This window comes from Podarcis raffonei, chromosome 1 (assembly GCF_027172205.1).
Source record: "Podarcis raffonei isolate rPodRaf1 chromosome 1, rPodRaf1.pri, whole genome shotgun sequence".
NCBI lineage: Eukaryota > Metazoa > Chordata > Lepidosauria > Squamata > Lacertidae > Podarcis > Podarcis raffonei.
In genome coordinates, this window is record NC_070602.1 from 91,197,296 (window position 1) to 91,214,168 (window position 16,873).

Sequence of the window (16,873 nt, forward strand, 5' to 3'; positions counted from 1 at the left end):
TTTGGGGTGCACTGAATACTGAAAGTAAAGTTGGATGCGCCCAACAACCACAAGGTCAGAAGTCACCCATTTTTTCTTAAATTCACTCTATAGCCCCTTAACACCATTACATTCAACCTGGAATAGTAGCCTAGAAGATGAAAGAGTATTTATTTACCTGTAGAAGAGCATCTACAATACCACCTAACCAAGTTGAAAGCAATTGATTTTTGCAGTACAGTAAACCCGCAACTTGTGTGGAGGTTACAGTCTGGGGATCGTGCCTGAAGCCAAAACCACATATACTCAAAACACATTGGGTTCAATGGTGGATGGGATGGCTAAAGTCATTTTTCCTAGAACCCTGCTCTCTTTCTAATTTTTTTCCCCAGGCATATATGCGCAAAAGTTAAAGTTGCAGGCTTACTGTAATACATTAATGAAACTGGAACTCAAGGAGCCCAGCTCATACTATTATTATTATTCCTACTTACAGCTTAGTTTTTCCTTACACACACCTCTATTGATAATTAAAAACAATAGGACCAATATACTAAGTCAATTTGGACTGTTTATTCATAAAGTATGAGCAAATACAAACATTGTTTACTTTGCCATTCTTAACAGGAATGGATTTTTTGTGGGCTAGGAAGATGAACAGTTCTAGCTACAAAAGTCAACTCCTCAATTTTAACTGAACAACAAAATTCATTCATCTACAATTTTTTTTTTGTTATTTTCTCTTTCGGGTTCCCCTTTGAAACCTATCCTCAAGTCCAAGTGCTGCTTTTATTATTCTAAATTTATTTGTAGACCATTCAGCAGTAAATATACCATTTGTATGTGTTATAAATATATAAACATACACAGGATTTGAGTAAGGGGACTTGATGAACTTTCCTTTTTTATTTTGCTTGTGTAATAAAGTCCCACATTTGGTGTGACTAAATGGACCGAGTTAATTAGTTTGATTGCTGGATATAATTTTTTCTTAACATTAGATTTTGTAATGCTAGAATGGGGGAGCAATCCTAAATTATACCCCCGCCCTGCAAAGGGATTCAAATCATACCCACTTCCTACACAGATCTTCATCTAAGTTCATTCTCTAAAATAAAATAAAAAAATAAGGCAGCAGGTACACATGTATAACTCATGTCATAGGTGAGCTACTGCAAGAGATGAATAAACACTCAAATCACCTTCTTTCCAATGCCATTACTTCATTATTGTTCAAAGGTTTACTTTTCACATAAAGAAGGTTCTCCCCCTTCTCTATTAGAATGTGCATATTATTGAAGAGCAGGGTGTTCTTAACTAGCTTTGCAACAATAAAGTCAATGTATATTTGTTAAAATATAAATCCTCATCGTAAACTAAAAGGGCAGATTCGATTGCTGCACTACTAGTTTGACAGAAGTGGCAAAACATCATCAGGTTCAATAAACTGCATCACAACTGGTGCTGCCAGAAAGAGAAAGCAAATCTGTGTAGGGCTCCCATATAGTATGGTGATTAAGCTTTGCTGCTTTATCAGTCTAAACATTCTCTGTAGTCACATTATGGCAGTAGAGGGCACTGGGATAAGCAGCAGGAAAGATGAGCAAATGTTATTCACTTAGATCAGCTCTTGCACTCTCCACACACTGGACTTGCCAAAGTCTGGCACACCTTCTATGATGTGTGCAGCTCCCTTGCTAGCAAGGTTTAGCCACATTCGTTCTAACAATTTCCAGCAGCAGCAGCAGCAGCAGCTCCACAGCTATGAAAAAATAGATATGTCTTCTGCCCCTTTTCTGAGAGGGAGAGTTCTATGGCAGCTTGTAAGAAACTGCTGTATCAGCATACGTAAGAGCAGTGCAACTGTAGTGCTCATACTTCTTTCCTGCAAAAAGCTATTATTATTTTTTTCAAAAAGAGACAAAACACAAGGGTGATAGTTCCTCACATTTGAGTAACCACAGGTTATGATTCTGAAATCAAAAGCTAACAACATCTTCCTACCCAAATATGAAAAGCCATTTTCTTCCCTGCACCCGGAGAAAGTGAAGAGTTAGGACAACCTCCAAAATACGATTTGTAGTTGTTATTATTCAAACCTCCGTTCTAAAAGAATCTGAATCTGCTGTGTTCTTTGCTCTCTGTCCCACTCCCTGGGTTCAACATATCCCTCTCAAAACGAAAGCCCTAGTTTCAAATCTGTTCAACTGAATCTTCTAGATGTTGCCTAAGCTTATAAAGGTGGTTAAAAAAATAAGTAAAACAAAAAGTGGATGAGAGATCCTTTGTAGCACTTGACCGTACAGAATTTGGGCACAGTCCTCACAGCATCTCTGGGGTTGCATGCAACTTGATGACACTTTAATGGTTGCCTCCTGCTATATAGAACTGGTTTAGGAAATCCCATGCGTCTCAAAAGAGACTTGCTGTGCAAAGTGCCCCACTAGATGTAAGAGAGCTGGGTCTCTTCCCCATGGCAAAAATGCATTGCTCCTCTGAAGGATATTCCCAAACATTTGCATATTCAGTTTCCACATCAAACACTGGGAGGGGGCTTTGTTTCCTTGCTGACTAAGCCCTGCTGTCAAAAGCAACACTGCCAAACCAAATACATTTCCAGTGTGTACTACAACATCCATTATGACAACCCCAATTGTAATAAATGCCAGGTGTTTAGAAAACCCCTCTAGAGAATCAGACCACTCTACTGTGGACATTATCAGCTGGGTGCCTGAAACACTAAATTAACTTAGGATGCAAGAATGTCACTATGCCCTATGTCATTAACCTGCTATGTGATAAGAAACTGCTCTTATTTTGCATTAGATTGCCCCTAAAGAATTGTACTGCCATGCAATACATTAATGGAATGTTAAAAAGCTCAAATGTTCTTTTCCACCCATTCACCCTACTTTCTGTTGAAATGGCATCTGCACACCCACGTTGCAATTGCCATTCATATTTTTGAAAGGGTATCATTCTTCACATTCAGATGCCTGGGAAGAATGAATTTGGAATATCCTAACTAAAAATATCCCTCCCCTAGCCTGCCCTGATTTCTGGCATTTGGAGAAAGAAAGATATGCTGCATAACCAGAATGGGAAAATATTCTATGTAATAAAATAAATTCTAGTCTTTATCTAACTGAAAAATAGATCTGGCTTATTTTATGGCAAAAAAAGAGTGAACGAAAGGTTTAATTCATTTGCATATATACCTTTTTAAGAACTGTTGCAAAATAAATTACAATTTTGCAGCACCCTCTGAAACAGTGACACTGATCCAGCCATTTCTTATACAATATAGAGGCTCAGATGGAGCTCAGTTACGAGCAAGTGTCCCAATCATTTCGGTGGAAAACACAGATCTGCATGTGCAGCAGCTTTCTTTTGTCAGGTGAATGGGATGTTCTGCACTCAAAAGAGCCTCATGTGTGCAACAGAAACCCCAGAAGAGTCTGGATTAGAGTCTGTAGAAATTTGATCAAGTTCTCAGTCATGGGCACATGGAAGCAAACAGCAAAAACCAAAACAAAACCCCAGCAGGTTGCATATCTAAATCCCCCCCAAAATCTACAGCCCATGCATCCATCCAGACTACTTCAGCCATTGGTATACCATTCACAATTTAGGCACCAATGTTTTATGATATGTGGTTGCATAAGGTAACACCAGGTGTTGGCATCAGCACTGGATTGCTCTCCCTATTCAAACTAGCCATTTTGCATCATGAACACAGAGCCACTGACCGGTTTGCATGTCCTGCCTGTGTTAATGGTCTCGACTGTGCCATCATTCAGATTATATGTCCAAAATGTGTTTTAAAGGTGGCAACAGTAATGAGCACAGGTCTGGCTGCCAGACAGTGAACCTGAATCTAAAACAAACGGCTTGGACAAATGTCAAGCCAGCAACTGCAAATAGATATGGTCATTGCTGAAAGAAGATATGGAGGAGAATCCCCAAGCTCTGGAATTGTTCATCATTCATGCCGGGACTCTTATTACATGCTCTGCATTGTGGCAGTCTCCATCTCTTAGCACCAGGAGTTATGCTGAACAACAATGGCAAACTCGCTCACATTGCCAGACACACTGGGAATGTCCATTAAAGCGTGGTGTGCATTGGCTAGACATGAATGTCAGACAATCACCTGTCCAAAGACGACATGGCTTCTGCACTGGTCTAACACAATCACACATATACAAAGAATAACATTTCAAAACAGGACTGGATTATTATTATTTGAAAAGGCTACAGACTCCATTTTTTACCTTTACCGAAGCAGAATTACTTTTTCTTCTTCTTGCTCAGACACAGAAGGACACTGTCAACTGATGGTGCACATTGTACTCCCATGGAGAAGTACTAGCTGGAAGACACTGAAGGAATCTGCAGTAGGCTTTATGGGTTAGACTATGCTATGAAGACATTCTTCAGAGACAAACTGAACTCAAAACATTTTTTCCCCAAGTGAATAAAAAATTATAAAAAATAAAATCAGCATTAGCACAAAGCTTGGTGATTTCAACAAGGACAGCAAGGCCATCAATCTAGCAGCTCCTTAAGAGACTACCACAATCAAAGTTAAAAGAAAATAGTTGCCCCACCCCTTCCAAAATCAAGATATTCCATGGCTCTTGTTCCACTCATCATATTTTCCCTAGTGGGATAAATTCTCTTCTACCCAGAGCCCATGCTTCAAGCACCCAAACCTATACTTCAGGTAATGTCATCCTACATTTCCCTCAAAACTATGGCTGGAAATGTTTCAAAATACTACTTTTGCGTGAAGAAGCTTATCTTTGTTCTGTTTATCTCACTAGACTTTTTCCATTGAAGGCTGCATATTATTTCAACGTGTCGCAGGAAATGGTGATGACACACTGATCAACCCCCAAACCTAAACACCAGAATCTTGAGCACAATGTTCGATAAGGCTTCTCTTGTGGATGACATTCATACTACCATTAACCTGTAGGCTTATGAAGGACGCATCTCAGCGCATTGAAGGCATTTGTCTTCCATGTCCACTGAGTTTCTGAAGCGGTGCTGGGTAGCCAAGTACCATTCCACACAAAGTTAGCACATAATGGTTGGTTCTTGGACTGTCATGGCATCAGACACAAAGGCATCTCCAGCCATAAATATCCATAGCAGTATGTGACGTCTCTAGCTGAGGACTCCTCAAAAAATCTTAGGCAAGATGGTCCATTGTCCATAAGCAGTGGGTCCACTTAAGGAGATGTACTACTCAAAAGTAAGACCACTGATAAAAGAGAAAATAAAAGGCCCACTGTATAATATTTACATCTAGAGACTGGGCCAATATTTGGTCCATAAACTCAATTTAAAAAATAAAAATCATAAAGGAAGCGATCCAGTTCTTGGTGTCCATCATCAGCTGTTGGTAAAGGTCCTTCCTGGGGAGGCCTCAGGCCTGTAGTCATACTTATTCAGTGTACTGGGGTAATAGGTGGTTGTGTACACATTTGTTTGCTGCAAAGGATAGAAGTTGGTCCTGTCATCTGGTATTAAATTGTTCTTGTTAAGTGTCTGTGGGGAGAAAAACAGAGAAATTTATAGAGACACTCTTTTCCCTCCCTAGTCCAAAAAGCTCACATATTCCATTTTCTAATGCAATTTTGTATTAGTACCTTCCCTCTTCTAAGGTGTCATCTTAAGTATTTTGTAGCTCTCTACAGTGACCTTTCTGTGGATAGGGCCACAACTCCTCCTGGCTTTGCCAGTGTTTTGGGCAATCTGAGCCAAGCCACTACTTGCAAACCAAGAACTATGGGTTTCTCCAGATTTGCAGACATGGCTTTCCCATATTGGTGACATGATGTTTGATGGTCATCACCACCATCTCCATCACCCGCCACTGTGCAACTGAGACTGGGGTCCCGTCTACATGTTTCACTCCAGCTCCCTCCCAAGAGTAAACCAAAAGGGCATTTCTCTTTTGCTTTGGAAGAGCAGGTGCACATTTACCTGATCTCCATCTCCACTGGTAGATATCCAGGTTTGGACCCCCCGATATTAAGTGTGTCACTTCTGTAAGCTACAGTGTAAGTAACAAGGCATGGTCACATTTGAGGGGAAAAGGATGGCTGAAGAAAATTAACAACCAACAAAGTTACAAGTAGTTGTCAACAGCATGGAGAAAAAATGGAGGTGGGATGTAGGTGTCATTTTAATTACTGATGTTTAAATAAGGGATTTCTTATTCTCCCCTGCCCTTCCTTTGCTGGGCATTTATTAATTAATTCCTTTCAATGGCACCACCATAAGCTGGTGTAAAAATTCACTGTCATTTCAACACACCCTTTATCTTTTTCTAGCTCATGTTTAATCTGTCTGCTGGACAGATATATTTTTCTGTCCCCGTAAAAGAAGTCTGTCACGTTTGAACACATTCAGAAAAAGAAGCAGTGAAAAACAGCATCTTTGCAAAGGATTAAAAATATATAATTCCATAATCTTGATGTGGCTATTACAAATGAAAGAGACAGTATCTTGCCCTCTTCTGACCTCAAGTGTAGCTCTCGGTGATCTCTTAACCAGGTCACTGACCTAGTCAAAAACCACTTGAGCACCAGCAAATTTATAGCATCAGGTACAATTATCTTTCCTTATAAAGCAGCCCCTGTCACACTAGAACAGGGGTGGGCAGATTTTGTGGTTGCAGGAGAGACTTTGTGTTTTACTAGAACCCATGAACCGGAGCCAGCTACAGAGGACGCATGTAGAATCGAGGAATTCTGAGCCCAAGGCATTTGTTTGCCAGCACTGAACGTTCTTCACAAAGGTTTATTCCTGATGGCAACCCAGCCACAACCACCTGCAACAATGACACACCTCCTTTCTTCATTTCAAGAGTATCATTTAGGAAGGGAGTTAATTTGGTTATTAAAGAACAACAGAAATTGGTGATCTTGAAATCACACAGATCTACCAGTAGATACAGATCTACCTTCTGCCCACTGCTACACCAGACACAATGAAGCTTTTAGACAGATGGAAAATGGGTTAAACCTAAAAGTGCCTTTCTGTGTGTGAATGAGTCTTCTATGCATGGAAGGGCTGTTTTACAAATTGATCTATAAAGTGTTCCACAATAAAACAAACAAAAATCAAAGGTGTTTTTCCTGCACAGTCAGACGCATACGGATTGCCTCCAAATCTCCACAATATACAATAGAGACTATCATTCACTCAGCAGCCATGTGCTTGCATGATACTGATTGAGCATCCCACTCTTCCACTTCCATCCCTGCCACCTAAAGACCTTGCAAGCCACCTCACTGGTCATAACAACATCTACTGTATTTTTCTGTGTAGTCAGTGGAGCGGACTCCCTCAAGTGGTTGTGGACTCTCCTTTACTGGAGGTTTTTAAGCAGAGGTTGGATGGCCATCTGCCTTGGATGCTTTAGTTGAAATTCCCACACTGAAAGGGGGTTGGACTAGGTGACTCCCAGGATCCTTTCCAACGCTACAATTCTATGATTGTACCAACTCTGGTCAAACAAGGGTTGGGGAGCTTTGAAGCCTTCCCATATGATACAAAACCCAGGCTGGAATGAAAAGTGGGGGAAAGAGAGGAGAGGATGAGGGAACATGTAACAGTGGGGCCTATCGATTGTGTGTTTGTGTGCGATTGTGGGGAGCCTTATATCCCGCCTCAAGATAACAAAAGGGCCTGCACTACAAGTGGTCAAAGCCCAAGGCAGGTTTTGCTTGGAACATCCCAACAACAGCAACACACTCCCGACTTTATACTGCAGCACAGAAGACAGCAAAGATTCAGAGCTAGTGAATGGCTGCTAATATTCCACATAAATTTGACAGAGGCAAACATTCAAACCCTTAAGTGGCAGCATCCACTGATCTTAAATAAGACGAATGTGACAAGCCTGCCAGGCTTGCTGCTGCTACCGCCGCCATAAGGTAATGACGCCTCTGTAAGATGCATCATTGCTCTGCCGGTGTAATCTTCACTGCATGAGAGCCACACCTCCCGAGCATGGCTGACTGCTCAATTTGACTCGACCCAATGAATTAAAGAGGGTCAGGGGAAGAGACTAATAGCTTTCAGCTAAGCTGTACTGCTAAATCCTTTTTGTTCCTCCTCAGTAAGCCTCCTTGCTTTCTCTTCCTAGCAGGCATTATGTAAATCAAGCATCCCTTGAAGTGATATTTAGAGCTGCGGGATAATACAATAAAAATAATGCTGTTTCCCACCTGCAAACCATTCCCTTTCATATCAGACTCTGCCCACTGAAAACATGTGCTTTGCCACTCAAGCGGCAAACATTCTTAAATGCCGGAAGGTGGGGGGAAAGGCTTTGGTACACATGAAAATCATAAGAACCAAAATTTGCATTTCACTTTTTTTCCGGGGGAGGAGGAGGAGGGTTGAGGGGATGGAATAAATGATTTGCTAATCTAGCCAAGAGTCTCAATTTTAAAGCCATGCGGTGAAGAGATGGGTCTCAAGGAGAAACCGTTACTAACTTTCCAGACTGCTGCAATTCATCCAGCTTTTGACTGATGGCTAAACTGTAAACAGATTGATGCTGCAGCTTCAAACAATGTACAACAGAAGGGTCACTACAGGAAGGAGGTTCTTGCTGTGGCTGTATCACTGCTTCTGCCAGCCCACACATGGGAATCAAGGGTGAAGAAAGAAAACAGCCAGTAAAAGTGAAAGAGCAACCTATCAAATTAAAAGATAGGAGATTGCCATCTTGAGCTTTCCAAGGGATAGAAGGGTAAAAAAACTCCACAAGCCCGTTTCTAGCCCAGCTGCAAACACCTCCTGGGAAAGGAAAGGTGGTTCAAAGTCTTCTGTGCTATCTCTGCCTCCCTGGACCCCGCAAGAGTTATTTTCAGCAGCAGTAAAAATGACCATCCACAAGGGAACAAGACGTTGAGAAGTCAGGCAGTGCTTTGGAACATCACACCCCCCTTCTAGTTTTATTTCTCATTTCACAGCTGGAAGGTCCTCCGATTTTTTTTTAAGATTGCCGCTTCATCTGAAATTATTATTCTTCAGGGGATGGGAGGAGAGCAGAGGCTCTGTTTCCCAGTCTCCAGCACTGACATTTTCCCTACAGCATCTAGGTGTATATCTCTGGGTGGTTAATGAACCACATATCACACGATTCAATATCCCTTTCACCAAGGGTACTGCGCCAGACTGATGAAACTGGCTTTCTTTCTGTTGACAGAAGGAAGGCTATATTGTGGAGATCTCTTTGCAACCTGAAATAATTCCTGTAACTGGAAGTTACAAGGCTGTATTTTACAAATCCTCCCCCCCCCACACACAAACACACTTCCTATTGCTTCATTCCCTCGTCACCAAGAGCCACCCATTCATTGTGGCATGTCCAAGCACCAGTGGTTCTAGGCTCCAACCATCCCCTTTTATTGGTGTCTTTTTCTTCACTAACCCTGCCTGGCCCACATTCCCTTTCCTTGCAACCCTATATGACTGGGCCTGTTGCTCCTGATCTGCTTCCAAAGGACACCTTCCTCCTCCTGCCAAGCTCTCTTTTCTCTGGGTATGTGGCTGGCACTGGCAGCAGAGGCAAGGGCAGCAAAGGACAAGTCTCTTGTCTTGAACAGCTTGGGACATGTATCTGAGTTTTGAGCCAGTTTGGCCATTCATCTTTTGTTTACAAATCTGATGTGATACCATAAATATTCTGTATAATTCTACATTCTCCTTGGTCCTTGCCCCCCCCCCCCGCCGATGTGCTGCACTGAGCTCAGCTGACGTTTACCATATTGTTCACTCATGATCTAGCTCTCTTAAGACTAGCCACAAACTAGCTGTAAACCATGAACAACCTTGGTTACAGCTCATGGATAGGCTTGAAAAAGTGCTGAACTATGAGTCGAGATTTGGATGACTGGGGAAGACTACAAGCTCCTCCCTGGGAGCTTGCTCATACTTGCTATGTTATGGTTTGGCTTAGCATGATGTGCCAATCAGGACATGGTTGCTATATGGTATTCTCAGGTTCAGAGATGCTCTGGTTTGGTTTGCTGTGGAGCAAACAACAGAGGAGGACCACTGCCATTGTTTGGAGACTTCCTGCTAACCACTGTTGGTAAAGAATTTTGGATTAGATGGATCCCCTATTCCTGATTGAGTAGGTCACAACTTAAGAAGATATGAAGCCACTTTATAATCTCAGACAATGATCTAGTACAGTACTGTCTGCTCCAGCCTTCCCTTCCAGGAGCTGGAGACTCCCAACTCCCACCAGCCTCCCTTAGCACAGCCAGTGGTGAGAGTTACACTACAAAACATCTGGAGAACACTAGGTTGGGGAAGGCTGGTTTACTCTGAACAGTTACAGCTGTGTTACATCTTGGGCATAGGTCCCAGACCTACAGCCGAAAAATATTTTACGTCAAGATGCCATGTATTGAACCTAGAACATCTGCATGAGGGGAGAGAGGTGTTTGGTCAAGCTATCTTCTTGTTCATTTATATTTATTGCAATTTGGGGGATTTTTAAACATTCTTTGTGCTTTTAGTGGAGAAATCCCAGATTCCTGCATGTGAAGCCTACTTGCATACTCATCAGAATTAAATTTAGGAGAGCCCTCACACATAATTTTGCCCTTGGGGCTGCATGGGGTGTGTGTCTTTTCCTCACTCAGCTGGTTGGCAACTCGTGAGTACCATGATCAGCCAATATATAGGCAGGACAGAAAATCCCCTTCCTCATACCATGGATCATTACAATCATGATTACCAGCAGACTGATAACCCTTGCTTGTGTGTATGGCCCTTTTGGAACTCTCACTTGGAAGCGCAGTATCTAAAACAGCAGGTGCTTATGTTTTAATAGCGTGCGCTATTATAGCCCAAACAACCTGGCTGAGCAGGGAATGGTGTAAGGAGCTGCAACATAATGCATGATGTAAACAACTCCTATTACAATAAGCATTCGTGCTGAACAGAACACAACACCATCAAAGGACTGTAGAAGCTATTGCTAATTAATGGAACATGAATGGCTGATTAGATGACTTGAAATATTCGCCCACAACCTTGGCTAAAAGATCTGACAGCAGAACCCAGAATATTCTGCACAAAGCAGGCAGGAGATATTCCGCCCCCCCCCTCTCTGAATCATCAGTGTCTTGGCAGGTTATCAGTGAAATGATCGATGGGTTACTGCCATCAACAGCATTTACATCTCATCCATATGTACTTGAATGCCCGAATCACCCTCATGCAGGTTCCACCTCCTTGTCATTAGATCTTGCTTTCTTTGAAATATGTTGTGGTTAAAACACAGATGAAATATGCTGTGGCTAAAGCACAGCTTTTGAACAGGGAGGTTTGAAGAAACAAAAATAAAATACTAGAGATGGCTTTGGAAACCTCTGTATCATCACAGACCATTAACTGTTAACCCTCTGCGCCCCTTCCCACTATGTCAGAGGTGTTAGGGGTGCCCTGTCTGACCACCACTTTGGTTCATTTAGAATGGAAGGAATGGCAGAGCTCCGGGAAATTCTGGATAACATTCCATCTCCCATTTTCTAACCTGTTGTGCCTTCCTGATTACTGTGTGAGACAACAACATTCTCGCTGTAAGTTGTAACAAACAACGCATTACAATTTTTGGCACATCAAGCACAGAACACGAGCTTTATCTTGCCTCACTGGCAGGTGCTCACCCCACCAAACACAGCAGATTCCATTGTTCAAAACAGTGTGTCAGGTCCACCTTGAAATCTCCCTGCCCCAACACCTGGTCATATCCATTTTGTAGACTTAAACAGACTTTACAGTCCCTCTTCCCTGAAAATTGTGCACCTGATGTGGGATGGGTGGTGGTGTGGGGGAAGAGATCTCTTATAAATCACAGCATGAAACTACCATTTCCAGAATTCTCTGTCATGAAAGGTATAAAACCAATGTGACTTTGCCATATAGATGGGGTCCTCTTCCTAACTGCCTTTTCACTCCTCTGTGTTTTTTAGACAATCTCAATTGCCTAGAAGTCCAATGTGTGTCTGTCTCTGTGGTTTCTACCATGTGGTTCCCTATAGATAGAACAGTCTTAACCCCTCTGTTAAATAAGCCATTTTTTTCTCCTTCTCTAAGGATCCACTTCTTCAGCAACTCCTTTGCTGAGCTTCACTTAGAATCGTAGAATTGTAGAGTTGGAAGGGACCACACTTAACTGCCCCTTTACTGCCCTCTGAGTCTTCCTTAGCCTATTCTCTACTACCTATCTGTCAACTTCTTATGTCTCCACCCCCACCTTATCTAGCTAATGTACATGACAAAATCTGAGGTCAGGGATGCTTACCACTATGATGCTTCTGCATAGCACTGAATCAGATGCTTAAAGACACCTTCCTATACAGGAATGACCTTACTGGGTTGGTGGGTGGAAGGGGATGAATGATTTCGGGACCAAGAAAATACCTCAAATTAATGAAACAATCAGAAACTTACAGTAGGATCCAGATTGTGTTTTCCTTTCTGTAAAGATCAATATTTATTTAATTAGCCAAAAGAATGGAAAGGGGCGGGAGAAAAGAGAAGCAGGGGAGGGGAAGAATCTAATTTGTGAGACATGATTTACCTTCTACAAGTTCATGCTGGCTTGCACTTAACAAAAGTGCTTTCTTATTAACCCTCCTCCAACTTTCTGCCAATGCAATCTTCCAAAACTTTTGTTTTTCTTATATCAGGCAAAATAATTTTACAAGGAGCAAAGCATCTCTGAGTTGACTTTAAGTAAGTAAGAATGAGTATCTCCCTGCCCTTCACCATCTATATTGCAACTGCACCCACAAACCAGATGGGCTTCTTAGTGTTCAAAGACAATGGATGAACATAGACACATGTATTCAGGATTCATGAGAACTTCAAAGAGTCAAATTCCTGAGGCCAGGTTTATGAGGTGGAGAGTCACAAATAAGCAACTGAGCAAGTCCGGACATCAAGTTAAGTCTAGCATGCAAGCCCATAGAACAGGGCTGGTCCAACACATTTTGCTGCTTGAGCAGGAGGACAAATTTGGTGGTTCCCATTTCTACACAACAAAGATGACTTGAGTGGCAGCTGAATCTTATTTCAACACTGACAAGGCACCTGAGGACAGCAGGCTCACTTGGAGAACACAAAGTGTAGTCTTCATGGCACACACAGCTAGGAAGCTGCCTTTAACAGAGTCAGACTATTGGTCCATGTAACAATACTGTCGACACCATGGACAGCCAACATGGTGCCCTCCAGATGTTACCATGTTCACCATTTTAATGAAAAAAAATAAGCAACAGGGGAGAGGGTAGGTAGGAGCTGTCTGGTTACATGGTTTGCACATGCTGTTGGAATACCATGCTCTTCTGCTACATGGGCATATGATCAAGCCCACAATGCTTGCCTTCAGTGCAAGTTGCCTAATGTAGGGGCCCTCCAGGTATTTTGGACTCCCAACAGAATGACCAATGTTCAGGGAATATAGGGAGTCTAGTGGTGCCATCCACCAACTGGAAGGCACCACATTACCTACCCTTGGTCTGCACGGACTGCCAGTGGCTCCATAGGATTTTAATCAGGGATATTCAAAGCTCTACCTTGAAATACTGCGGATTGAATCCAGGGCATTTCCTAGGAGACTATTTTTAGTACAGTTAGAGATCCTGTGTTAAAGAACTGTGACACGCTAATTGTTCTGCATTCTTTAGCTTACCCATAACATAAGCTTCACTTATGTTAGAGGAGTTTTAGAAATGGGGAGCATGCAGTCATAAAATCTCCCCTCCACACTCTGAAGGGATACAGTCCTAGGGGGGTTGTACTATAGGATTCCTCTGAATTTGTTAGAGGAGACCTCTAAGTTTCCCTAACTAAGTATACCTCAAGGTTTAAATTTCTTAGCTTCATGCATTTCATTTTTTGTGAAGAGAAAATTGCTGTTCATTGATTCCAGATCTTTTGACACATGCTTTCTCATCCACCAAGATCCACATCACCAAAAATGTGCTTTGAACCATTTCTGGAACACAATTTTGTCCTAATATTAGGAGATTTAAGCTTCCCTTGAAAATTAACCTTTTTCCTCAGAAAACAAGCAAGAAATTATGTGAGGAAGCAAGCAAAACGGGCGATTCCTTATGTCTCAGAAAGAAATTGTCATTGATAAGGAAGGCCAACTTAGCCAGTGCAGCTCTGGCTAAGGTCTTGTTATTTTTCCAGACATCTGCTGGGCATGTAGCTTGTTAATCAAGACTTCAAAATAATTATTGATGCAACAGAGCTGGATTTAGGATTATCAAGGGTTAGTAACTGCCTGTGACACCACTGCCAATAAGGACAGAAGGAAACTCTCACTTGAGAGAAAGAGGTAGTTCTTCAAATGCAGAGTTGACCTCTTCCACACAGGTGAAGAGTACACCTCTGTAGGCAAGGGAGCTCCATCAATGAACTGCTGCACACGGCCTGAGAGAAGTGGGTAGGCCTGGGTGATCTATCCCCATTTGTTTGTTGGCAGTCGGTAAATTTTTCATTTGGAATTTGGCAGCTGCAGGTCAGGTAAGCTGCTTCTGAAGAATTTAGCTAACAGGCTCCAAAAACAAACAGGTTGATAAGATGAAGGGTTGCTTCCGGTTGCCAAAACCTATATTTCAGCTCTGAAGGACATTTTTTAAAATTGTTTCGATGCAGTAGCACTAATTGAGAAATCCCTAAAAACGTTCTTGCTTTTTCTTTATCGCCAGGGCCATTTGGAAGCCTTACTTGCCAAGGAAGCTCCGAATCCAATGAGTGGCCTAATTGCAACCTGCTCCACTTTCTGTACCTGCTGCCTGTTTTTAAAACTATGAATAGCAATCTTTCTGCTCTTGCTCTCTGCAAGTTAATTAATTGCTTTTAAGAGGTATTTCCCCCTGCCTACAAGTTACTTTGTTGATTACAGATGCTGGGTGCTTTATTATGTGTTAATTACTACTGGGATACTTGCTAGCTTGTCAGGTTCATTTCTTGATAACAGAAATGCCAGATTTCTATTGAAAAAGAGGTTGCCAAGGCAACCAATACACTCTGGAGATAACTCTCTTTTGGATAGGCCTTCTAAGTAAGCAAAGAATGTGGTCACAAAAAGGTGGTGTTTTATGTGGACATCATCATAACAATCTATGGCCTTTTAAACTGTGGGTGTGGGGTTTATTGCTTCGTTTCTTGTTATTTTTGTGTTTTTATACAGTAAACTGTCATGTGATCATTGGATTAAGGGCTGCATGGAAATTCAATAAATAAAAATCAAGAACTGTACAAATGTAGCTATTATTTGATCCCTTCTGAGAAGCAACATGGGAGAAAATTTGGATGGGCCATTGGAGAGGATAGGAAAACAATATTATGTATGTAAAAATACATGCAAACATAGCAGAGCACAGCCCAATGGTTCCAAATCTAAATTCTGAACCTTCAGTAGGATGCTGGGCTTATCTCCACAATTTAAATATTGATACACCATGGCCCTTCAGAAACATGTCTTAGTAATGTTAGGTAAAGGTAAAGGTACCCCTGCCCGTACGGGCCAGTCGTGTCCAACTCTGGGGTTGCGTGCTCATCTCGCTCTAGAGGCCGTGAGCCGGCGCCGTCCGAAGAAACTTCCGGGTCACGTGGCCAGTGTGACAAAGCTGCAGCTGGCGAGCCAGCACCAGCGCAGCACACGGAAACGCCGTTTACCTTCCCACTATAAAGCGGTCCCTATTTATCTACTTGCACTTAAGAGTGCTTTCGAACTGCTAGGTGGGCAGGAGCTGGGACCGAAAGACGGGAGCTCACCCTGCCATGGGGATTCGAACCGCCGACCATAAGATCGGCAAGTCCTAGGCACTGAGGTTTTACCCACAGCACCACCCGCGTCCCCCTTAGTAATGTTACCTAGCATATATGTTTGCAATGAAGGTGATTGAGAAAGCAAGCTCACTCAACAATGGAGAAACAGGCTAGTCAACCACAGCAAGAAAACATCACTTAGTTTCAACCACTGCTCTTTGGATTGATGCTTGAACCCAGCTACACAATCAGAAGAACCACGTGGTAAAGTTCCTGCTGTGCAGAACAATTTCAGTGGTTCCGCATAATTCCCTGCATGTCAAAGAGATGGCAAAGTTACCTACCCCACCTGTTTCAGCTGATCATGTAGCTCAGCTCTTAAGTGTGCTGGGAAAACTTGCTGAAGCAAACTGTACCAAACAAAGGTTATGAGCCACTAGGATGCACTGCAAATGAATTCAGTGGTATAACACAGACCTTTGGGCAGATGAAGCCTCTTACCTTGAATTCCATAGGTGTGTATTTCTCATTCTTGGGAGTTGTGTTGCCTTTGTAATGGAGATGATTGGGAGTGGTGGGATGGATAACAGTTGACTCCTGAGATTGCCTCTGGCAACGCTGGCAGTACACATAGATAACAAAGGTTAAGAGGCTAGAACCAAAGAAGCAGGAGACCCCTGTGGCAATTAGGTGGATGAGGCTGAAACCTAGAGAAGAAAGTGTGGTAAGAGATGCTGTGGTTAGAGACATAAACAAGAACAAAAACACTTTCAACAACAATAAACCACTCAAGAGGGTGATTTTCTGTTTCCTAGGCATAAGGAAAATGTGTTTCTGAAAGAAGCCAGTGTCTTGCATGGTAACACCCACTAACAGACGCTTCCTTCACTTACTATCAAGTCTGCTCATCACAGTTCTGTGCTCATCACAGTTCTGCTTCAGTGGCATCATACGCTGCTTTCTTAAAGCTATTCCTTTCTCCTCCAATTGATACTGAAACTAAACATTAAGCTGACAGGCAGAGAAATGAGGTATACAAACAATGCACAGCAACAGGTTC

The 16,873-nt window shown here is 42.3% G+C and overlaps 1 protein-coding gene across 12 annotated transcripts in view; it reads right to left on the bottom strand.

The window, feature by feature from the left end:
* Nucleotides 1-532: 532 nt before the first annotated feature.
* SEMA5B (semaphorin 5B) overlaps nt 533-16,873 on the bottom strand; it is a 354,034-nt gene continuing 337,693 nt past the window's right edge. For 11 of the 12 annotated variants that reach the window (XM_053403821.1, XM_053403874.1, XM_053403856.1 and 8 more), the window contains 3 exons: nt 16,315-16,520; nt 12,478-12,504; nt 533-5,535 (listed from right to left, as the gene is read on the bottom strand). In XM_053403821.1, the coding sequence (XP_053259796.1) occupies nt 5,380-5,535; nt 12,478-12,504; nt 16,315-16,520 (389 nt within the window). In that variant the 3' untranslated portion in view covers nt 533-5,379. The remainder of the gene's footprint in view (nt 5,536-12,477; nt 12,505-16,314; nt 16,521-16,873) is intronic. The other variant, XM_053403893.1, reaches the window with a different exon arrangement.